Source organism: Nuphar pumila, chromosome 9, assembly GCF_984573655.1.
Source record: "Nuphar pumila chromosome 9, dmNupPumi1.hap1.1, whole genome shotgun sequence".
Taxonomy (NCBI): Eukaryota; Viridiplantae; Streptophyta; class Magnoliopsida; order Nymphaeales; family Nymphaeaceae; genus Nuphar; species Nuphar pumila.
The window spans coordinates 27,791,943-27,817,123 of NC_143257.1; the positions used below are offsets into that span (position 1 = coordinate 27,791,943).

General features: G+C 38.6%; 1 protein-coding gene across 1 annotated transcript in view; it reads left to right on the forward strand.

The window, feature by feature from the left end:
* Positions 1 to 14,982: 14,982 nt before the first annotated feature.
* The window catches only part of LOC149828525 (uncharacterized), a 74,896-nt gene continuing 64,697 nt past the window's right edge, over positions 14,983 to 25,181 (forward strand). The window contains exon 1 of the mRNA XM_090017070.1: positions 14,983 to 15,087. Within this exon, the coding sequence (XP_089873196.1) occupies positions 14,983 to 15,087 (105 nt within the window). The remainder of the gene's footprint in view (positions 15,088 to 25,181) is intronic.

The following is a 25,181-nucleotide window of genomic DNA, read 5'->3' on the forward strand; positions in this document are numbered from 1 at the left end:
ACAACACAAAACAAAAAGAAGAAGAAAAGCTGACCTGCACTCCCAGGCTTCACGCTATCAGATTTTTTTATGTGCAGCTATCCTCTGCACTCTTATGACAATTGCCCTGAGAATCCATACGATCCACTACTTCTTCTTCAATTACTTGTCAAAATTCTACCAAACTTTACTTATACAGATAACATCCAGAAGTCGCACCCCCTATCAATAGGAGACTGGTTACACCTTTTACACAATAAAGGAAAATATCAATTCAGTGTAAATCAGCAGATTTTAACAGTATCATGACACAAATTCTTGAATTCACCTACTCAAATCTATTGTTTTACCCAGATTTCATAACTCATATTTATTTGCCCCACTCGATCACCGAAAAATGGGGTTGCAAGAATTGATGCACCAAATTGATTTAACTCCAGCATTGAGTATCTGATGTTAGCATGAATACTTGATGCTAGGTTCTAAACGAAAAAGGGGAAGTTACAGATGTTAAGGAAATATGTAATAATACGAGAATGAACAAGCGAATCAGCAGATGCAATGATATATTACAAATAAACAAAATGTTATTGAGCCAAGGAAATCGGTGAATGGGATTTAATCAAAAGCATTCTTAACATTATCCACTTGAATAAAAAAAAAAGAATGATCTAGACAACTAGATTTAACGAAAGGAGACTAACGAATGAACTAAATAAAGGGATGGAGGTGTTAATATTAAGAACATGGAATATACAAGATAAGAAAGAAATATCATAGCAACATATACTGAATGAAACCCGAACATATCGTCACTATACAGACAATTCCAAAATATATAAGAGATAAAACAAATTCTGCCCAACTTCAGCTGAGATAAAATTAATTTGTAAGGCTGTGGGATGCGATCTTACTCTCTGGACTGGGCAGGGCCTTCATGTTCAGATCTTATTAAGAAAACGTAGTGAAGGATCACCTTCAATTTTATAATATACTCCATTGGGACAGTCGTTGGCAGTCACCGCGACAGAGAGCATGAATGTTATAGCCATGGTGGTTATGGTGGCATAGAACCACAGTAGGTATGTGAATTGTTCTGACCTGGATGTCAAGGCTAAAGGGAACAGGGGACTAAAATTTTAAAATAGGAAACTAAGAACATGACAGCAAGTATAAATAAAATACAGGTAAAGATGCAATTAACAAGAACATAACGAGAAGTTAATCCAACATCAGGAATGTAACAGAGCCTTAATCAAATAATCGAAATGTTAATACAGAGTGAAAGACGCTGACACCAACAATCACATTGAAATTATATACAGGCTATAAACCTAAGATAATGAAACGTTGAATCCATGGGATGGTTTTATGAAGCCAAAGTGGATAGGAGCACTGATTTTCAGTGGGACATCTTTTAGTGGAATGTACCAGGCTTTGCTGCAGATCACACGATGACCTCATAATAAGACCGATATCAACTTCAGTCCCACTATGAGTTTATTGGGGAACCTTCGTAGCAGACAAACAAGAACATAACACCTTGATATATCCTTCACAGGACATAGCGAAGCCCCAGAAGGGTCAGGTGTCATAAAAAAAAATGTGCATATAGAAAGAATGGAATCAATCATCAAGGAAAACATGTCTACCGCCGATCTATATCATGATACGATCGCCGGCGATGCTCAGACCCAAAGACACGTCTAGATCAAATTACCTCAACAGATTGATGTGTCAAATGAAACAAGGAATCCGATAGAAATCAGAATAAATATGTGAAATGGATAAAAAAAAAAGGGAGGAAAACAAAAATGTGTTGGAATGGGACATTCCATTGATTTTGCACGATACAGGTGGATCGGTGTTTGCTATATGCAAAACCGACACCACAATGGTGCTCTAATGGTGTGATTTAAACTGAAGATACTAAAAAAAAGAAAGAAAAAAAAAACAACGGAAGGAAAAGGGGAATATTTATCGTGCCTTATAGAAATTCTGAAAGAGAGGGGGATGGGGGAAGAGTTTTCTCTTCATAAGCTTTAGGAGGGTAGATCTTCCTGTAGCAACTCCGAAAAGAACATATTCGTTTGGTTGTGCTGGAAATCGTAGATTGACGAAAGTTGAGATGAGAAAGGATCCCTTGCTATCACAGGATCGGATTTCTGCGATGCTGCTGAAGCTCTGGAACTGGAAGGCACTTGGAGATGAGGGGCTTCAAATGTAGGATCGACCTTCCTTCATTGGTGGGGAAGAGAACCCAAAAGAAAGGAAATAGGCAGAATCGGGAGAAGAAAGAACCGAGATGCATGAAGAATAGAAGGGTGCTGGGGTGAAGACGGGTGCCTTGAGGAGAGACCTGCGTGGTCTTTTTAAAGGGAGGGAAGGAAGGATCGAGAGGTTCGTTTGTTGAAGATGAGCGGCTGGAGGAGGAGGGTGCCGTTAGGCATCGATGGCGAAGGATGGTCGCACATGGAGGTTTTTTTGCCATCGAGCGTTTGGGCGAGAGAGGGAGATGAAGGAATGGAGAGAGGGCGGCTGAGGGTTTCGGCCTTCTTTTCCTTACAAAAAACCCTAAAGAGCGATTTTGTAGAGGACCCCCCTCTGATTTTTGGGTATTTACAAAGAGGGGGCTGCCGAGGCTTTTAGCAAAAAAATTTGATTTTTTCAAGAGATTGAACCCATTCGTTTTCCTTGAAATTTTTCCATTTTTTTGGTTTTTGTTTTATTTTTCTATTTTTTTGTATAAAAATCCTAAGATTTACGAGAAATAAAGATTTTAAAACTGATTTTTTGTATTTTTTGCAAAAATATTTACAAAAGAGAGTTTTCTGAGAATTCGGGTTTTTATTTTTGAAATTTTTTCTCAAAGAGGTGATCGGATCCGATTTGGATCAAAGTTGGGTCAGAGATAAGACTTTGGGTCCGAATTCTAATGAATCCAAGGGATGAATGAAATTTTTTGGTTAAAAATTCACTCGATTATTCAGAGGACGGAGGTCAGGGGCAAAAAGGTCATTTTTGGATTTTGGAAAATTTGGGGTGTTCACAGATGCCCCTCTTTGCTGCTAAGCCGGTTGCGAGCCGAGCTTAGCGGCAAAGAAGACACGCCAAATTTTCTTTCAAAATGCCCCAGTCAAATGGTCTGAACTGGGTATGGAATGCTTTATTTATTTTTTTTTCCAGGTTTTGTACCTTATTCTAAAAGGGTTTTTGGGAAGAGAACGAAATCCTCGAAAATGAAAATAATTTGGACAGAAGAAAATGAGGAAATCGTGATGGGACTTTGGGATAAAGATCCCGAAATAAAATGAGAGATTTTTAAAGAAGTTTCAAGGTTGAGACAAAGATAAGGATTTTTTTTTTTTTGAAAAGACAGAGGCTTAGCCCTTAACCTGGATGGGACGCTTTTGAAAAATACTTCGTGGGACGAGGTTTTTAGGTATAATCTTTATTTGAATGGATATACAAAGCATGGATTCCTTGATGAGGAATATCATGATGGGACTGAGAGAAATACCTCACCTGAACGAGGCAACTCTTGTTTAAAGAATATACAAACAACGTTAGGTTGTATCAAAATGGATATTGAGCATTTATCTTATTTTTGGGATAACCAGAAAATTTTGCCAACAAGATGAAATTGCAATTGATTCAAAATCCTTGAAAATGTGCACGTATGTGCGAGAGATATTCCCTCTTTTCACCTAGAGTATTTCTTCCAAAATGAGGTTAACTCTTTGGAATCTAGAGTTAGATTCAAATTTTAAAGCTGTTGAGTTTCTTCAAGGAAGTTATCCATTTCCTTGATATGAGTAGAGAAGAAATATTCTTAATTTCATAAAAGCAAGCAGTGAGAAGACATTGATGAAATGATTTCGCATAAGAAAAGATGATTCCTGGCAACTTTGGCGGTTTGACATATCCTGAGGCTTTTCCCCTAATGATCTTTTAGCACTCTTTTGAGGACATTGAGCTTTCTTGGGTTTCAGGGGAAGTTTATTGCATCATCCTTCATTTTGGAGATGCCCTGGCTTTTCTCGCTTTTTCAGGGAAAGGTACGTCACAAGCTCCTTCATCTTGGAGATGCTTCGATCTTTCTTTCTTTCAGGGATTATATATGATATTGGCTCAAAAGGGTCTTTAGATGATAGCTGGAATCAAATATCCTTTAGGGTTTGTCGGTAGGTTCATCACGTATGCCTTCATCTCGACAGTGATCCGAACTTTCCCTGGAAGGATCTATCACAAACTCCGTCATCTTGGAGATGTTTCAAATCTTCTTTGGCCCCGGGGATCTACTCGCTTAATTTCGCCTTCATCTTGACGACAATTGAGAGGTCCCTTTTGCGGATATTTGATTGAAGCTTAAATGAATGAATGAGAAGGTATGGATTGAGTGGATTCTTTTTAATGCCCAGGATATCTCCACTGCCTGATCGCCAGAAAGTCATCTTAAAACATGTGTCATAGCTATGATCAACATCGATTCGCTTCTAGCTTTTCAACATCATTGAATATTTCTTTTGCTAATCATACCAAGGATCTTTCTCGCATCCTCTTGGTTGACCAACAGAGAGAAGATTTGAATTTTCACTCATTTTCGCAAAAAGCTTCACCCTTTTGAAAAGAATACTAGAGGTAATATGAGGTGATTCTTTTTGGTGCAGTAAAATATTGGAATCAAGACATATTTTAGCAGATTGGCAAAGTTTTCGAGAATCCTTTATGAAATAATCACTCAATATAGATTTTGATAGGACCTCGGGCTGAACATTTTTTATTTTTGGCAATCTTGATCAGTAGAACTGGTCTTTATGAGACTAACTAAAAAAATGAGGTTAGATAAAGAATTATGGTAAAGAATCTTGTGAAAGAATTGGTAAAGAAATTTTTGGTAAAAAGACTTTGGTAAGGACCAGTGCTAAACTTGGAATTTTGAAGGATTTTGATAAAGGAAGATTTTGGTAAAAAAAAACTTTGGTAAAGGATTTTGGTAGAAAGACTTTGGTAAGGTCCAGTGCTAAACTGGAGTAATATTGGAATTTTTGATGGACTGATGGAGATTTGAAGGACCAGCGTAAAAACTGGAATTTTGAAGGACCAATTTGTGAAATTTGGAATTTTGAAGGACCAATGTAAACATTGGAATTTTGGAAGGACCAATTCGTGAGAATTGGAATTTGGAAGGACCAATGAAAACATTGGAATTTTGGAAGGACCAATTCATGGATTTGGAATTTGGAAGGACCAATGAAAACATTGGAATTTGATTGAAGGACCAATTGGAATTCGAAGGACCAGCGTGAAACTGGAATTTTGAAGGACCAATTTGTGAAAATTGGTATTTTGGAAGGACCAAATGTAAACATTGAAATTTTGGAAGGACCAATTCATGGAATTGGAATTTGATTGAAGGACCAATTGGAATTTGAAGGACCAGCGTGAAACTGGAATTTTGAAGGACCAATTTGTGAAAATTGGTATTTTGGAAGGACCAATGTAAACATTGGAATTTTGGAAGGACCAATTCATGGAATTGGAATTTGATTGAAGGACCAATTGGAATTTGAAGGACCAGCGTGAAACTGGAATTTTGAAGGACCAATTTGTGAAAATTGGTATTTTGGAAGGATTTTGATGAAGGACCAGTGTTAGACTGGATTTGGAAGGACCAATGTGAGAATTGGGTTTTACGAAGGATTTTTGTGATGAAGGACCAGTGCTAGACTGGATTTGGAAGGACCATTATAGAAGGTTGCGCTGCTTCTATGAATGGTTTCAGGATTATCCCTTATCCTGAGCAGGAATGAAGGGATTTTAAAGAGAATAAAACTCAATTTGGATATTCAAGGAGAAGGAATATATAAAAGGGGAAAACCCGAGTCGGAACCCAGATTTTCAAGATAAAAGATGAAAGAGAAAATTGAGTTTCGAAAACTTAAATTTCTAAAGAAACAATTGTTTTCCAATGCGAGGATTGGATTCAAAAAGAAGTCCGAGTCGAAACTCGAAACTTCGAATGAAAAAATAATAGAAGAAAGGCCCGAATTGAATCTCAGTTTTCTAAAGAAATGATGGATTTCCAATGCGAGGATTGGATTCAAAAGGAAGTCCGAGTCGGAACTCGAAACTTCGAATGAAAGATAATAGAAGAAAAGCCCGAATTGAAATTCGGTTTTCTAAAGAAATGAGGGATTTCCAATGCGAGGATCGGATTCAAAAGGAAGTCCGAGTCGGAACTCGGAACTTCAAAAGGAAAGATGAAAGGGAAGACTCGAGTCGGAACCCGAATTTTTAAAAGGAAAGGATAAAAGATAAAAGGAAACGATTGGTTCAATCAGAACCAAAGGGAAGCCCGAGTTGAAACTCGAAACCTCAAAAGAAAAGATAAAGGGAAGACCCGAGTCGGAACCTGAATCTTTTAAAAAGACAAAAGATAAAAGAAAACAATCGGTTCAATCAGAACCAAAGGGGAGCCCGAGTCGGAACTCGAAACCTCAAAAGAAAAGATAAAAGGAAGACCCGAGTCGGAACCCGAATCTTTAAAAGGTAAAGATAAAAGATAAAAGATAAAAGAAAACAATTGGTTCAATCAAAACCAAAGGGAAGCCCGAGTCAGAACTCGAAACCTCAAAAGAAAAGATAAAAGGAAGACCCGAGTCGGAACCCGAATCTTCAAAAGGTAAAGATAAAAGATAAAAGAAAACAATTGGTTCAATCAAAACCAAAGGGAAGCCCGAGTCGGAACTCGAAACCTCAAAAGAAAAGATAAAAGGAAGACCTGAGTCGGAACCCGAATCTTCAAAAGGTAAAGATAAAAGATAAAAGAAAACAATTGGTTCAATCAAAACCAAAGGGAAGCCCGAGTCGGAACTCGAAACCTCAAAAGAAAAGATAAAAGGAAGACCCGAGTCGGAACCCGAATCTTCAAAAGGTAAAGATAAAAGATAAAAGAAAACAATTGGTTCAATCAAAACCAAAGGGAAGCCCAAGTCGGAACTCGAAACCTCAAAAGAAAAGATAAAAGAAAGACCCGAGTCGGAAGCCGAATCTTTAAAAGGTAAAGATAAAAGATAAAAGAAAACAATTGGTTCAATCAAAACCAAAGGGAAGCCCGAGTCGGAACTCGAAACCTCAAAAAAAAAGATAAAAGGAAGACCCGAGTCGGAACCCAAATCTTTAAAAAGAAAAGATAAAAGATAAAAGAAAACAATTGGTTCAATCAAAACCAAAGGGAAGCCCGAGTCGGAACTCGAAACCTCAAACGAAAAGATAAGAGGAAGACTCGAATCGGAACCCAAATCTTTAAAAGGGAAAGATAAAAAGAAAATTAGGATTTGATGAGAATGGAAGATGATTCAGGTTTATCCCTCAACCTGAAAGGGAATGAAGGAATAAAATTGATAAATTTAACAAAATTTAATAAAGGGTTGATAAAGAATTAAAAGGATTGATAACAAATGAAAAAGAATTAATAAAATTGATAAAGAATCAGAAATAGAGAATTGACAAAGATTGACAAAGAATGGCGAAGCTTGGTACAAAAAAATTAAAGATATGGAAGATGATGAAAGACTTCAGGATTATCCCTGTTCCTGAAGGAAGAAGGACCTCGCGAGACGAGGTTCAGGTTTATCCCTTAACCTGAGAGGGAAATTCAGGTTTATCCCTTAACCAGAGTAGAAAAAAAAAAATTATGAAAACGGGGAAGAATTTAAAGGAATTTATTTTGAACATGAATTTTCACAGGTAGCATTGGTGCTCCTATGAGGGGTCTCAGGATTATCCCTTATCCTGAATGGGAAAAGAAGAAGGAAAAAAAGGAATATCTCATGGGAAAGAGGCATCGGGTTTATCCCTTAACCTGAAAGGGTAAGGTTTTGAAATAAGAATTTGACAAGAAGAATTAATAAAAAAAATGAATGAATAAAATAAAATTTGATAAAGATGAATAAAAATTGGTAAGACTGACAAACAAATAATAAAAAGAAAGAGTTGATTGAGAAGAAAAGAATTTTGTTTGATCCTGCCTGCATGTGGGATCTTTTAAGAAGTAGGAGAAGAATACAAGGAAATCATTTTTGAAAAGAGGATTAGCTGCGAGAGCTTGATTTTTGAAGGAGGATCGTTCACGAGGGATCATCATGAAGGTTAATTTTTGAAGCAATGATTTTAAAACCAATTTTTAGAAAATATGACCAACGCGGTGGTTGATCTTTGAATGTAATGATTCGAAACCAATTTTTAGAAAATATGATCAACACGAGGGTTGATCTCTGAATGCAATGTTTAGAAACCAATCTTTGAAGATAAAACCAACACAAGGGTTGACCTTTGAACACAAATGACTTGAAACCCATTTTGGAAGATAAGACCAACACAAGGGTTGATCTTTGGATATAAATGTTTCAGAATTAATCTTGGAAGATAAGACCAACACAAGGGTTAACCTTTTAATGCGATGGTTCAAAAACTTATTTTTGAAAACATGATCAACTCGAGGGTTGATTTTTCAATGCAATGGTTCAAAAACCTATTTTTGTTAATATGATCAACACGAGGGTTGATTTTTGACAAAGGTTTGACCAAAGAATATTTGAACTCTTTGGTCATCATAATGAAGACTTTCAAAATTTCATGATTTTTTGGGAAAAAACTTCGTAGGTAATATCATTTCTCTCATGAATGATGTCAGGATTTTGTCCCGCATTGTGGAAAAGGACAGGATCTTAATGGCAAAAGAATATTTTGAAGTGTAAATGCAATTTTTAACAAAAGCTGCCCCAATATGGCGAAAGAAGTAAGAATTGAACACAAGGTATGAAGGAAATTGATATTTCATTTATAAGTAACTACTGAAAACAAAAACTTGACTATTTACAAGCATGCGACCAAAAAGATCACAAAAGACTAGGGCTGACTTGCCCCTACAAGACGATGGGAAAAAGCAAAAGCAAGAAAGCAAGAAAACTTTGATATCATTAGTTCTTTGAGTGATCTGGGAAAGGCTTGGTCAGGACGGCGGGCTGCTCTTCTTCTTCGTCCTCTATCAGAAGATTTTTATCAATGCAGTTCTGGATGATGTTCTTTAGGACGAAGCAGTGCTCGGTGTCGTGCCCCACTGCCCGGTGGAACTTGCAGAACTTGTCCTTCCATTTTCCCAGGGAGACCGGAGGATCAGCGACTCTCGGGAGTTTAATCATATCTTTGCTCAACATATACTCCAGAATTTGCTCAAGGGACTGTTCAAGAGCAGAGAATTGGCGGTCATAACCCCAACCTTCACGTTTTATCTTTTCCTTCTGCTTGGTCTGAACTGGTTTGTCATTCTGCTTGAAGGGTTCCTTTTGCTGACCCATCTGCTTGGTCTTGTTATCTTTGCTGCCACTGCCCCCAGAATTAGCCGAGAATGTATAATTCACCTTCTTTTTGAGGTCTTGGCCGCCCTTGACGAGAGTGATGCCCTCATAATTTCCATTGTCTATTCCCATTTCGAGCCACTCAGCTCGTTCGATAAGCTCTATGAATGATTTTGATGGGTAAGTGGAGATGAGGCTTCTAAGAGGCTGAGAAAAATTGTTCAGGATAACTTGGAGTGCGTGCTCCTCTGAAATGGGGGTTCTAATTTTGTTGCAGGTATCTCTCCACCTCCGAATGAAGTCTACGGCCTTTTCCTTATCCCCTTGTTTCAGGTTATACAGGTGATTGAGGGTCGGAAGTGCCTCAGTGTTGAACATGAATCTTTCCACGAACAGATTAACAACTTTATCAAAATTTTGCAGCTCGACGGGGTTGATATGCTCCGCATACCATTTAGCTGCTACGCCTTCTAGACTGCGAGGAAAGCACAACAAAAGGGCCCGATTGTCTTCACTGAATTTGGCACATTCGGCAAAGAACATCGCGAGATGGGCCTTTGGGTTGCCGGACCCATCGAATTTAATAAATTTTCGGGGGAGGTCTTCCAAGCTGCTGTCCCCATCTAGACCAAGGTAGAAGTCCTGTCTGGTATATACCCTCTTTCCCTTATCTCGGATCTGTAGGTCTTTGACCATCTTCGTCAATACTTGAACTGAGTCTTCCGCCGGGACTCCATCTTTAGGCTTGTTGACTGATTCAGGTTCCTCTGCCCCCTTTTTGACTTGTCGCAGATGTTTCGGGACAAACACAAACTGTTTCTCCTCGAAATCCTCATCTTCTGACTCTGTACCTTTAGAGGTGCTGTCTTGCTGAACCTTCTTCTTGCCGATCCTGATATGCTTCTTCACTGGCTTCTTTTTGACCTTGTTTTTAGAGGATGTTTTCTTCGAACCTGCCCCAGCTTGTTCGGACATCATTTTTGCCATCATCTTTTTAAAGATTTTATACATCGCCGGGTCGACGTCATCCTCATCTGAATCATGTTTTCGGGACAATCTGGAAGAGTTCATCTCTTCCCCTTCGCTGTTATCGCACTGCTGAGCTGCCCTTCTTTCTGCTCTTGTTTGAACCATGATGTTTTCTGCCGAATAAATGAAAGGTTCAGATCAAAGAAATTTTGAAAGGAAAAAAAAGATAATGAAGGAGAATTTCTTGATAAAAAGGATTTTATATGAAGAAGATGGAATATACGAGGAAGAGTATTTCTGAAGATGGCAAGACTTTGAATATTTTTGAAAATTGCAGGCAGGATCAAAAGAATGTAAATAAATCAGAAGAAGAATACGCCTGGACTTTTGAAAGATAAGGGGAAGAATTTAAAAGAATGTCCAGGTTTTAAGAAATTTATGAAAGAATAAAGAAATAAGAAATATACCATCCTGGATTTTAAGAAAATAAAATAAAAAAAAATTTATGAAATAAATATCCAGGGCTTTGAAAGATAAGAATTTTCAAGATAATATCTATAAAAGAATCAATTTATACAAGCAATGATGCACAAAATAGCATTCCCTAGAAGCTGACTCTAAATATAAATTTTGAAAAGGCTCGTAGGACCTTAATCCTAACTCTAAAGTTTAGATCATCTGATTCCAATCAAGGTATGCTGATATACCCAAGCCGAAGCTCAAAGTACGTGGCATAAGAATTATTTCTCTGGTTCTAAGGTAAAGGCTTCCCAACATCCTTGAGCACCTACCGATATACCTCGGACTATGACCCTTAGGTACGTGGTAGGGGGCGCGAACCCAAATAAGTGGCCCAATTGTGAGGCTCTCTCCCGAACTATGGTTCAGTGAGACAGCCCAGCAACGTGAAGACCGGGACAATATAGGTAAGGAGGTTTTTCAAAATATGTTCAACATGCAAAAAAATCAGAAGACTCTAATGCAAGTCCTAAAGAGATAGATTAAAATGAAGAGAAGCATACACTTGCATACATTATTTTTCATTCATTCCCTAGAATTGAGGAGAGTTGTATTTTCAGACCTAAGTCTAATGTGAGCATGGAATAATCTCCTCGATATGGTCCTACCAAACCATACTTAGATCCTATATGCAATGATGTCAGCTTAGGACAAAATCGAGGCTCCTAAGGTTTGCATGGAAATGAAGCTGACATATATAGAATAAAAACTTAGATAATGTCAAAGCAAAAGAAAAGGCATTAAATTTGATCGGACGAAGACGAGTCCCATCTCGGTCGCCAAACCTGTGATCATCGCAAAATTTTTCCTCTCTCGTGGTTTCTCTCTCTTCATCCTCTTTTCCTTTTCTAACCTCTATTCTCCTCCTTTTGAAGGGAGAAGAATAAAAGAAAGAAAAGAAAGAGAGAAAAGAAGAGAGAAAGAAGAAGAGAAGAGGAACTATTTTGCGCGGTCTCACTTGACCTTGATTTGAAAAGATTTAAAAGATTACTCGCCTCCGTTTTTGAAATATTTGTGGGAAAACTGGGAGACGGGATCCGCTCGTCGGTACGAGGTTCGACCGTTCCTGGCACCTTTACCAGGGGTAATCAAACCAAGGATCGAATCTATGCCTTTTGCTTTGCTTAAATATAATCTAAGGATTTATTCTAACTCTAAATGCACAAAGAATCATGCTTGTGCAATGCAGGGGTGTATGCTCTTTTTGAAAATTGATTTAGAAATTTCCAAGTATTTCTGAGATAAACTTGATAAGGGAGTGAAGAAATGATTGAATCTAGCTTAGAACTTGAGATAGATTAGAGAAGTTCTAAGTCTTTGAAGTAATTTAGAGTTTGGAAGAATAAATGAGAGAGAATGACTTGAAGCTTTGAAAGGAAAAGGGAATTAAGTTTCAAAGTCAGAAATGGACTTTTGAATTTTGAACTTGGATTTAGGAAAGGAAATGAATACTTGAGATGGAATTGAATTTGGATTTTTAAGTTTGGAATGGATCTGAGATAATCAAATGGTATTTAAGAATAGAAATGGATTTATGGAGTTTTGGATGAGATCTGAAAATGGAATTGGATTTGAAATCTAGAATTGGGAATGGAATTGGATCTAAAGATGGATTTAAAATCTGAAATCTGAGATCCGATATAAAATTGATTCTGGATCCTAAGATAGATTTGGATCTGAAGTCTGAGATCCAAATGTAGAATTGGGTTCTGGATCCTAAGATGGATTTGGGTCTGAAGTCTGAGATCCAAGGTGAAATAGGATTCTGGATCCTATAAGGAAATTGGATCTGAAGTCTGAGATCCAAAAGTGGAATTGGATTCTAGATCCTAAAATGGAATTGGATCTGAAGTCTGAGATCCAAATATGAGTGTTGAATCCTGGATCCTAAAATGAATTTGGACTTTGTTAATTTCAGAAGATGAATCAAGGACTTCTAGATTAAAAAAACGAAATTTAGAATATAAATGGATTTCAAAGTCAAATTAGACCTTGAATTTTGGAGTTTGAATTTTGAAATTTAGAAAATAAAGGGGATCTCAAAGTTAAATTGAACTTTGGATTTGATTTGGTGTTTTGAATATAAATTGAATTTCAAAGTCAATTTGGACTTTGAATTTGAAGTTAGAATTTGAATTTTGGATATAGGTTGATTCTAAGGTTTTCAAAGTCAAATGGGACCTTGAAGTTGAATTGAATAGAGTTGAATTTGAATTTATGAATAGGATTTGATCTGAGAAATGAAGGAAAGAATCACTTGGATTTATGAAAAAGAATTTTAAAATATGATGCAATTCTATCTAAATGATGAATGCATTTAACTTTTTGAAATTGGAATTTGAAAAGCTATTCCATTCCTTAAATGAATTAAAATAAGATTGAAGATATAATACATCCTTGACTATGGTCATTGAATGTATTATATAGTAATCTATATTTAAATTCAGATGAAGAATGAAACACATTTGGTGCTTTTATAGAATTTAAAATGAAATTAACTCTCAATATACCCTGACTATGGTCATTGGTATATGTTTTGAGTCAATTTTAAGTTAAATTCTAATAAAAGAAGAAAATATTTAAGGAAGATATGATGAATTTTGAAAATGGATCCAGTGTGGATCCAGTGTTATTTCGTAAAAGATAAAAATCCTAAGTTTTGTCCACACCCTGACTATGGCCATTGATGTGGATCATCAACTTAGGATTGATTTACCTCTTACGAAATGGTGCACGTGTTATTCGTGTTTCACCATTTGTGAAATTTTAGAAAGACAGGAGAAAATATGAGAACAAGTAATTTATAATGTTCATTCATTCTGATTTAATACAGAAAATGTAAAGAGTTTCATTATATCTAGCTTGTAAAATATCGGAATTAAATGTAATACTATGGAATCTCTATTTTAGAGTGAAAGAATAAAACCTTCCATGTATTTTCTACCAAACAGGGTTAGCACAAAATAACAGGCGAATATGGGAAGATATAGCAAAGATCATATTTGAATTTGGAATGCGAATGATGAAATGAGCCTATATATGCCTTATGCTAATGCATCATGCTTGATGAGACAATACATTGAAATGCATATTTAATATACTACACCAATGGGGAAATGGATATTGAAACGGTTATATGATATATTGAACTTAGTGAGAGAGAGTGTATGTATATGACAATGTTTAAAATGTATTAAGTAAATGCTGAAGGCTAAAACCCATGTTAAGAATCGATGTGAGGGTATGCTACAAAATATTGAAACCGCCACTACATATATTTGGCAGGAGACATTAAGAAAATACAGTAAAACACTTACCATGGAAAGCATCAATTAATGAGAATGGCAAGCGCTGAGCATCACTACTCAACAATAAGAAGAAACAAGGTAAAACTCATATACAAATAAACAATTTAACTTGATTGTAAGACTCGGATGTAAAACTCAAATATAAAGCATGCAACTACAACATGCTACCTAACATACTCAGTCACTGCTAATTATACCCATACTGATACAAACTATGCTAATCTGTAGCTAGTACTGATATGTGCATAAACAGTGCTAACTAACACACTCTATTAGCTCTCAATACCCAACATTTACACTGATTCATTCATTGCTTAAAGGCTAACCTACACTAACAATTGATGCATATACTAACTATCAACAACCTATACTAACTTATATAGAGATGTTATTACACTCAATACTAACACTAGTGTAAAGAATTACAGAGAACCAATGCTAAGCAGCTAATATACTAACTACAAACTAAGTCAAACAACTAACAATTATTAACAGTTAAGCTAAACAATTTAGAAATTAAAAGAATAACTAAGAATCATAAACTGAAATAATGAAATATAAAGAAAACAAGAATATGAAATCTCAATCAGGAAATGAGCGGATATGAGATCAGAAAATGAGTATGCCATTATGATATGAATATAACAAGATGGTGAAATGGTGTACTGATGTGCAAAATACACAAGAAATGTGCATGTCGAGATAACCATGAAGGTATGTGAGTGCTGGAGAGAAGGCGATAATGCTGAAGGGTACACAGTGTTGGGTTTATACATTGCTGGACCTACACAGGTTTAGCAAAATGTAACAGGCACAGGCGCTGTACATTTTGTGCAGGGGTAACGATGTGGAGTGGGAAGGGAAAAATAAAACATGGTTGTACTGGGGAGTTGAGTGCAGTAATGGGAAGCTATGAGGATGCTGGTGGCTGGGATGTACTGTTACAACAGGTAAGGAGGTGCTACTAAGTGTTGAAATGCATTGTAACAACACAAAAAAAAAGAAAAAGAAAAGCTGACCTGCACTCCCAGGCTTCACGCTATCAGATTTTTTTTATGTGCAGCTATCCTCTGCACTCTTATGACAATTGCCCTGAGAATCCATACGATCCACTACTTCTTCTTCAATTACTTGTCAAAATTCTACCAAACTTTAGTTATACAGATAACATCCAGAAGTCGCACCCCCTATCAATAGGAGACTGGTTACACCTTTTACACAATAAAGGAAAATATCAATTCAGTGTAAATCAGCAGATTTTAACAGTATCATGACACAAATTCTTGAATTCACCCACTCAAATCTACTGTTTTACCCAGATTTCATAACTCATATTTATTTGCCCCACTCGATCACCGAAAAATGGGGTTGCAAGAATTGATGCACCAAATTGATTTAACTCCAGCATTGAGTATCTGATGTTAGCATGAATACTTGATGCTAGGGTTATAAACGAAAAAGGGGAAGTTACAGATGTTAAGGAAATATGTAATAATACGAGAATGAACAAGCGAATCAATAGATGCAATGATATATTACAAATAAACAAAATGTTATTGAGCCAAGGAAATCGGTGAATGAGATTTAATCAAAAGCATTCTTAACATTATCCACTTGAATCAAAAAAAAAAAAGAATGATCTAGACAACTAGATTTAACGAAAGGAGACTAACGAATGAACTAAATAAAGGGATGGAGGTGTTAATATTAAGAACATGGAATATACAAGATAAGAAAGAAATATCATAGCAACATATACTGAATGAAACCCGAACATATCGTCACTATACAGACAATTCCAAAATATATAAGAGATAAAACAAATTCTGCCCAACTTCAGCTGAGATAAAATTAATTTGTAAGGCTGTGGGATGCTGTAAGACCCGCAATTTTTCAGAAAATATCTTAATAAAATTCATGAGGCATTTACCGGTAAAAATAACATTTTTTCTCAGAATGCGAAATAAATCAATTCCTGCGAGCCAGTTATACTTAGGATATTCGTCGAATCGCGAATATATGCCCAAACACTCTGGAAGCCATAACTTCCTACCTGAACGAAATCAAAGGATTCCTGCGAGCCAACTTTCTTAGTTACGTCAATACAAAGGGAATGGCGTACTCAGAATTTTTTAGAAAAAAATCGCCAAAAACCCGAAATTCTTGCGGGACCCACGAAAATATTGGTGGGACCCACAGGAATATTCCTTAGAAAATATCTGGTGGGACCCACAAAAATATCCCATGGAATATCCAAGTGGGCCCCACACCAAGGAACCTCTTGGCATTAAAAAGAAGCCAAGGGCAAATGGGTAAAGGGGAAACTTGGGGCCCAAGTTTCATTTCCTATAAATAAAGGCCCTCCCCTTTAGAAAAAATCGTCCCCCCCTTTCTAGCCTCCTCTTTCTCTCTCCTACTTCCTAAAACCTCCCCTACCTAGCCCAGTAGGTCTGAGCCTACCTGACTTGGCCTGAGCCTGGCTGATCTGGTCTTAGCCTGCCTGACCTGGTCCTAACCCACTTGACCTAGGTCTGAACCTACTTGACTAAGTCCAAACCCAGTTGACTTGACTTGAACCTAGTTGGGTTTAAAGTCAAAGTCAAAGTCCTTTTTGGTCCTGATTCCGGTTTGGGTTTCTGAACCCAGACTTAGCCTACTTGAGCTGAGTTCGAACCTGCTGAACCCAGTTGACTTGGATCGAACCCTGTTTGGTTCAAACCACTTAGGTTGAGTAGCTTGACCTACTCTACCTCTTTCTCAACTAAGTCAGCTTCATCTGACTTAGTCTGACCTCTCGAAGGAAGGCTCGAAGCCAAAGAAGCAACCCGGAGCCGTTTCTTCCGCGATTTAAAGTAAGTTCGCTTCGTTGATCCATCTCTCTCAAGTATTTGATTGTTTGTATATAGCATATACTTTCTGAAGTAGTATCTTGCTTTAGTTCTTGATTGAGCCCTCTAGGACGCTTCGGTGTTCACGCGCTCGCCTCGTAACTATCGTCGGATATATATGTTCGAATACGCAATATATGCGTTCTTCAAAATAGTATCTCACCCTAGTTCTTGGTTGAGCCCTCTAGGACACTTCGGTGTTCACTCGCTTGCCTCGTAACTATCGTTGGATACAGATCTAGGTGTATATCTGTTGATACTGTCGACGCGTCTTATATCGCACAGGCCATGTAATTTATCTTTGCCGTCGCATCGTATGATGCCAAGGCTCCCTGTTTTCTGCACTTCTGATTACTGCACTTCCGATTATGCATTTACTTACGCCGTCGCGTCGAACGATGCCAAGGCTCCTGCTTTCTGCAATGTATTTACTTACGCCGTCGCGTCGAACGATGCCAAGGCTTCTGCTTTGTTATATATGTAGAATATTTCATTCAGTTACACACCCTGAACAATAGTATATGCATTTCCTTTACGCCGCCGCTGTATAAAGCACAGGCTTCTGCTTATATTACATATATGGCGCGTAAGTGAGCGTTCAAATGGAGATCAACTCCAAAATCGCCCATGCGATTCCTTTACCGCTCCTCGTACAAGATTCTGCTTGACGAATGAAGCCCCTATTGGAAAGGCTTCGCCTTTTGGCAAAATGCTCTTTACGTAAAGACTAAATCAATTACGTATGGCCTGGCTATAGCCCAAGGTTCTTGCAACCTTGATGGATGCAAAGTACGCACAACGGTGCGCATCCATTTCCCGAGTTAAGCGTAGCGATTTCCCACCAAAGAGGGGAGATGCTGCTGAAATGGATAAAAGAAAACGCACGCTTTCTCCGTTAAAGAGAGGAAGTGCTGCTGAAATTCCTGAAGGAGTTAAAGAATGGCTCAGAAAGAACGTAGCAGAAGTGCTACCCAGTTATGGAACGCCTTCTACGATGTAGAAAGGTTCGTCGCACCGCTGCCGATAGAGCAGAGAAGGTGTTGACAGGATGGTTGGCAGAAGAGCTGCTAGAACCAGTTAAGTGGCACAATGATGTCCTTTGTTGGAACGATGTCAGAATGACTCGTCTCCCTGGCACCTGCAAGGGCACCATACTTGTAAGAGCCGTTGCGCCAAAGTAGTGGTAGCGCCTTGACAAGGTCCTGAACTCGTTGCGTAAAAATACGCCAAGTAGCCGATCCGTAGAGATCGAGTCATGTGCATGCTCATTGAGAATTATCAGACAACCAGACTCGTAAGGGCCGCTGAGCCGGAGTGTGTTGTTTCCACCAAAAGAGGTGAAGTGCTCGTCAAGGCCGAAGTGCCGAGAGCAGAGTTAAGCATGCATATGAATAAAACCTTTGTTCCACGGTGAAAACCGTGTGGTTGATTGGGGTCGGGTACATACTTCTCAAAGGCTGCCCTATAGGCATGCAATGTTCGTCAAGTAATTGTAAGACCGGCAGGCCCCTTTCAGAATTTCTCACCGAGGAAGACGGTGATGGCGCAGCCTTGAGTGACATATATTTCACCCGAACCTGATAGAGTTCATTGATGGCCTTCGTCACTCAGAGGTATGGAGGTCGTGGTTATCCTTAAATATCTAAGGATTGAACCCAACTACTGCAATAGCAGAATGCATTCAGATACCTAGTAAGGATCTCTTCCGGTATGCTGTACCGTCCTACTAGGGGGATGGGGTCAACAGGCCTCTGGGGTATCTAAAATACATAGAATAATCAACCCCCAGATCGTCGCGTTGTCTCCCAGATATGAGTCCGCTAAGCCCAGTGGGAGGTGCAATTATCGAAACAAAGCATTAGCTTAGGTGCAGCGCTACTTTGAATGTATGAGTGGATGACGTTGTTGAGTCAGTCCTGCATAACCTTTGTGAATGTGTCATGGTCGGTATACTACTGTACCGATTGGGAAAGAACCCCATTGATATCCGTACGACTAAGTGAAGCTCGGAGAGCTGTCCTTAGATTCGTAGGATACAGATGTGCCAAGCATAAAGGCTTTAGCTAGACATCCATTCATGACTCTGAGGAGGTCAAGGCTAAGTCGTAGAGACTTAAGAGGTTATTCTAACTCACAGCCCTGAAGAGGCTTATGCGAAGTCATGAAGACTTGCGTGGATGTTCAACTCATAGCCCTGATGAGGCTTTTGCGATATACGCTAAGTCATGAAGGCTTGAGCATCGTATTACGAACTGCGACCCTGAGTGGTCTATGCATTTACTTGAGTTGAATAGATAGGTGTTTGCCTACTTACCAGACCATCAGTGGTTCTGACCCCGTTTAATGGGGATTTCAGGTGTTGAACCTGCGTGGCGATATGCGGAGCAAGGCGGCATCGAGTTCCAGGGTTTCTCTAGACAGAGTTGTACTGCTTCCTTTTTATTGAACCTTTATTGCTTTTCTAAGCAGTAATGTTGTAATAAACATATGTTTTCGATAAAATGGAACACTTTGGTGGTCAATGAGTTGCTTGGCCACATACCTGCAACGTGCTCGGAGTTTTCTAAAACTGACGACTCATTATCGTCTGATTTCGCCGCTAAAAGCTTTTCTAAGTTCCGCTGCAAAGAAAAAAAAAGAAATTCATGAAAATTTTAACTTAGCTTTGTTTTGGAAATTAGGGGCGTTACAGATGCGATCTTACTCTCTGGACTGGGCAGGGCCTTCATGTTCAGATCTTATTAAGAAAACGTAGTGAAGGATCACCTTCAATTTTATAATATACTCCATTGGGACAGTCGTTGGCAGTCACCGCGACAGAGAGCATGAATGTTATAGCCATGGTGGTTATGGTGGCATAGAACCACAGCAGGTATGTGAATTGTTCTGACCTGGATGTCAAGGCTAAAGGGAACAGGGGACTAAAATTTTAAAACAGGAAACTAAGAACATGACAGCAAGTATAAATAAAATACAGGTAAAGATGCAATTAACAAGAACATAACGAGAAGTTAATCCAACATCAGGAATGTAACAGAGCCTTAATCAAATAATCGAAATGTTAATACAGAGTGAAAGACGTTGACACCAGCAATCACATTGAAATTATATACAGGCTATAAACCTAAGATAATGAAACGTTGAATCCATGGGATGGTTTTATGAAGCCAAAGTGGATAGGAGCACTGATTTTCAGTGGGACATCTTTTAGTGGAATGTACCAGGCTTTGCTGCAGATCACACGATGATCTCATAATAAGATCGATATCAACTTCAGTCCCACTATGAGTTTATTGGGGAACCTTCGTAGCAGACAAACAAGAACATAACACCTTGATATATCCTTCACAGGACATAGCGAAGCCCCAGAAGGGTCAGGTGTCATAAAAAAAATGTGCATATAGAAAGAATGGAATCAATCATCAAGGAAAACATGTCTACCGCCGATCTATATCATGATACGATCGCCGGCGATGCTCAGACCCAAAGACACGTCTAGATCAAATTACCTCAACAGATTGATGTGTCAAATGAAACAAGGAATCCGATAGAAATCAGAATAAATATGTGAAATGGATAAAAAAAAACGGAGGAAAACAAAAATGTGTTGGAATGGGACATTCCATTGATTTTGCACGATACAGGTGGATCGGTGTTTGCTATATGCAAAACCGACACCACAATGGTGCTCTAATGGTGTGATTTAAACTGAAGATACTAAAAAAAAGAAAGAAAGAAAAAAAAAAAACGGAAAGAAAAGGGGAATATTTACCGTGCCTTATAGAAATTCTGAAAGAGAGGGGGATGGGGGAAGAGTTTTCTCTTCATAAGCTTTAGGAGGGTAGATCTTCCTATAGCAACTCCGAAAAGAACATATTCGTTTGGTTGTGCTGGAAATCGTAGATTGACGAAAGTTGAGATGAGAAAGGATCCCTTGCTATCACAGGATCAGATTTCTGCGATGCTGCTGAAGCTCTGGAACTGGAAGGCACTTGGAGATGAGGGGCTTCAAATGTAGGATCGACCTTCCTTCATTGGTGGGGAAGAGAACCCAAAAGAAAGGAAATAGGCAGAATCGGGAGAAGAAAGAACCAAGATGCATGAAGAATAGAAGGGTGCTGGGGTGAAGACGGGTGCCTTGAGGAGAGACCTGCGTGGTCTTTTTAAAGGGAGGGAAGGAAGGATCGAGAGGGTCGTTTGTTGAAGATGAGTGGATGGAGGAGGAGGGTGCCGTTAGGCATCGATGGCGAAGGATGGTCGCACATGGAGGTTTTTTTGCCATCGAGCGTTTGGGCGAGAGAGGGAGATGAAGGAATGGAGAGAGGGCGACTGAGGGTTTCGGCCTTCTTTTCCTTACAAAAAACCCTAAAGAGCAATTTTGTAGAGGACCCCCCTCTGATTTTCGGGTATTTACAAAGAGGGGGCTGCCGAGGCTTTTAGCAAAAAAAATTGATTTTTTCAAGAGATTGAACCCATTCGTTTTCCTTGAAATTTTTCCATTTTTTGGTTTTTGTTTTATTTTTCTATTTTTTTGTATAAAAATCCTAAGATTTACGAGAAATAAAGATTTTAAAACTGATTTTTTGTATTTTTTGCAAAAATATTTACAAAAGAGAGTTTTCTGAGAATTCGGGTTTTTATTTTTGAAATTTTTTCTCAAAGAGGTGATCGGATCCGATTTGGATCAAAGTTGGGTCAGAGATAAGACTTTGGGTCCGAATTCTAATGAATCCAAGGGATGAATGAATTTTTTTGGTTAAAAATTCACCCGATTATTCAGAGGATGGATGTCAGTGGCAAAAAGGTCATTTTTGGATTTTGGAAAATTTGGGGTGTTCACACGCATGCCTGATTCTTTATGCATTTAGGAAATAGAACATCGATTTAGACAGTTGAGCAAAGCAAAGCACATGGTTGATCCTTCGTTCGATTACCCCTAGTTATGGTGCCAGAAACGGTTGAACCTCGTACCGACAAACGAGTCTCATTCTTCGAAATTATCCTGCATTTTAAAACAGAGGTGAGTTATTTTCAAAAACTTTTTCAAAGGTCAGTTTGACTTGCAAAAGTAAAATTTTGCAATGAGAATAGGTTTGGCGACCGTGATGGGACCTCTCTTCGCCTAATCAATATTGTACTTTGCTCTGTTCAATTTGTCAAAATCATGTTCTACAATGTTAGCTTCATTTCATGTGAACCTAGGAGCCTAGAATTAAACCCAGTTGGCATGGATTGCATGTAAACTTATGCATGGTTTGGTAGGACCGATTGAGGAGGCATTATTCATGCTCACATAGACTTAGGCCAAATACAATCCTCCTTAATCTAGGATCTGATTGAAAACAATATTTGCTTCTCATAAAATTTTCAAAAATCTACTTCTTTAGGTCATTAGAGCATTTTGTTTTCTTGCATGTTGATCATATTTCAAAAACAACCCCACCTACTTTTAACTGGACACCATGTTGCTGGGCTTTCTTCCAGAACCATAGTTTGGGATAAAGCCTCACAACTGGGCCACCTATTTGGGTTGGTCCCCCCCTGCCACGTACCGAGGGCCATAGTCCAAAGTATATCGGCATGCACTCAATGATGTTGAAAAACACAAGCCTAGAATCAGAGAATTTGATTTTATGCCACGTACATCAAGCCTCATCTCGAGTATATCGACATAGCATGATTGGATACATATGATCTGAGCTTTAGAGTTAGGAGTAGGGTCCTACAGCCATTTCAAAATTTGTGCATATAGAGTGAGCCTTTAGGGAATGCTGTATGTGCATACTTGATTGTGCATGATATAATTGAATGTTATTTCTCTTTAGTGCGTTTGTCTCCTTATATTTTTCCATAAGTTTTTTGAAAATACTGGATGATTTTCAAAACACCCTATTTTCCATTTATTATCATGTACCTTCTTCTCTTTCATTTTCTCAAACCCTGGATGATTTTTGCAAATCCTCTGTTTTTCCTCAAAACTCTAGGCGATTTTTCATCCTTTCGTTTATCTGGATCTCGAGTTTCAGCCTTGTTTTAATTCTGCCTGCATGTTTCAAAAAATTGTATATATCCCTCAAAGTCTCATCCTGATTTCCTCTTTGTTTTTCAGTCTGTCTCGATGGCATCCAGTCAGCTTGATTCAGTCTTTCATAAGAGCCATATCTCTTATCAGGTGCGGCAAAATCTTCCTGATCATCGAACTCTGAACACCGGACCCTTCCTTCCCCGGTGGTACTATTCTTGGCTCAAAAACTTCTCTTGTATGTTCTCAGACCATCTGAACAACTACAGATTGGAACTAACATCATCAGTGGGAGAGCAAATCATCAATAGCAACTTGATTCAAGCATTGGCAGAGCGGTGGAACCTGTGCACCTGCACCTTCTGGTTCTCGTGGGGAGAGATGACTCTACTACTGAACGAATTTTCGAAGATTATGGGTTTACCTGAGCCAGCTAGTCTGCCTGAAGATCCATTATAGCAATAGTTTTTTATCAACGTCAAGGGATTGGATCCCTGAGATGCTTTAGCCCAGATGACTGGATACAGATCCTGGTCACTGATAGAAGTCTATGAGACTCAGTGTGTCGACTTATTCGAGCTATACCGACAATATGGAGCTTTTGAGGAAGTCGACTCCTTATCTTGAGCAGCGCAAGAAAGCATTCAACATGCGATGATTCTGTACACAGTAGGACTAACCTTCTTTCAGGATGGACAGAACTACGTCGACATCAGAAAAATACAACTTTTACGACGATGGGAAAGCCGATAGACCAACCGTTTCTCGATCGCCATGGCCGCACTCGCTTTCTTGTACCGTGGATTGACCCACTTTACACTCAAAGATTCGATCTTAGTAGAAGGGTGCATCTACGCATTAGAGTCTTGGTTTCGCCAACATGTGCTGACTCGAGCCTACTCATTCAGATATAACAGCAAAAAGCCACTACCGACTTCTCGATACAAATTCTTGATCGAAAACCTCCATGAAGAAGAAATCGTGTGGGACTACTTTGATCGTCAGGAGTCACCCCCTCGATACACTTACGCATATGGCAAGCAATTCAAGTTACTCAGACCATTCTTCTCTATCTATTACCAGCCAGAGCGGTGTGTCAGACAGTTTTCACAGAGGCAAAAGCGCATTGAAGCTCGATTATTGTCAGGCATTGTGCCAGAGTTTGATCTGAAGTCGGCTCAGTGGTCCAGAACATACTATTCTGCCAAGCATAGCTGAGATTCTTTTGTTACTCTCACTATTTTTCCTGGTCATTGAGTGTCTTTTGATTATCATGAGTGGTGGCAGATTGTTTGTCCACCCCCTCTTTGTCAAGTTTATTATTAATAAAATTATTTTCCTTCAACAATTCTCATTTTATCATGGTTTGACGACCTCGCCTAGGTAACAAGGCATATTTTAGTTGTTTATTTCTTTTACAAGAATATCAACGCAATTGTCATGATTCTCGCGATGACTCAATCCTTGGTAATGGGATATCTTTCAAATTGTCGACCTGATTCTCACCAAATATTTTTCATCTGTTAATTCCAAAATCATTCTTCAAGTCTAATTATCCACCTTGTTCTGTAGAGAGCACTTGTGATTCTACATGGTTCAGACAAGGTCCGACAAGAAAACTGTACTCGTCCAGCATATCAGTTATTTGTCCACATCTGAACAAGAAATGACTTCTCCATGATCTGTCGGAAACCAAAGTCAATAGACCAATGATGACATTGATCCTCAGATTTACTCGTTGTTTCAGAAGATGATGAAAAAGACGTCGACCGAGCAGGTAGAGGCTAGTTCAGGCAAGATTTCTGCCAAGAAGAAGGTCAAGGGTCGTGTAATGAAAAAGCATCTGAAGATTTCGAAAAAACGGGCTTAGCACGAAGACACTTCTGATGAATCTGAATCAGTGAATGACACCGATGAAGAGTTTGAGGCTCAACAAGCATTTCAGAAGTCGACTCAAGGGCAAGGATCGGCCAATAATCCAGTTCAGACACAGCTAAAAGAAATGGCCAAAATGGTCAAAGATTTGCAGGCTCGTGACAAGGGCAAGAAGGTCTTCACAAGTGAGGACTTTTATGATGGTTTGGACGGGGATGACAATCTCGACAATCTCTCCAGGAAGTTTATCAAGTTCGAT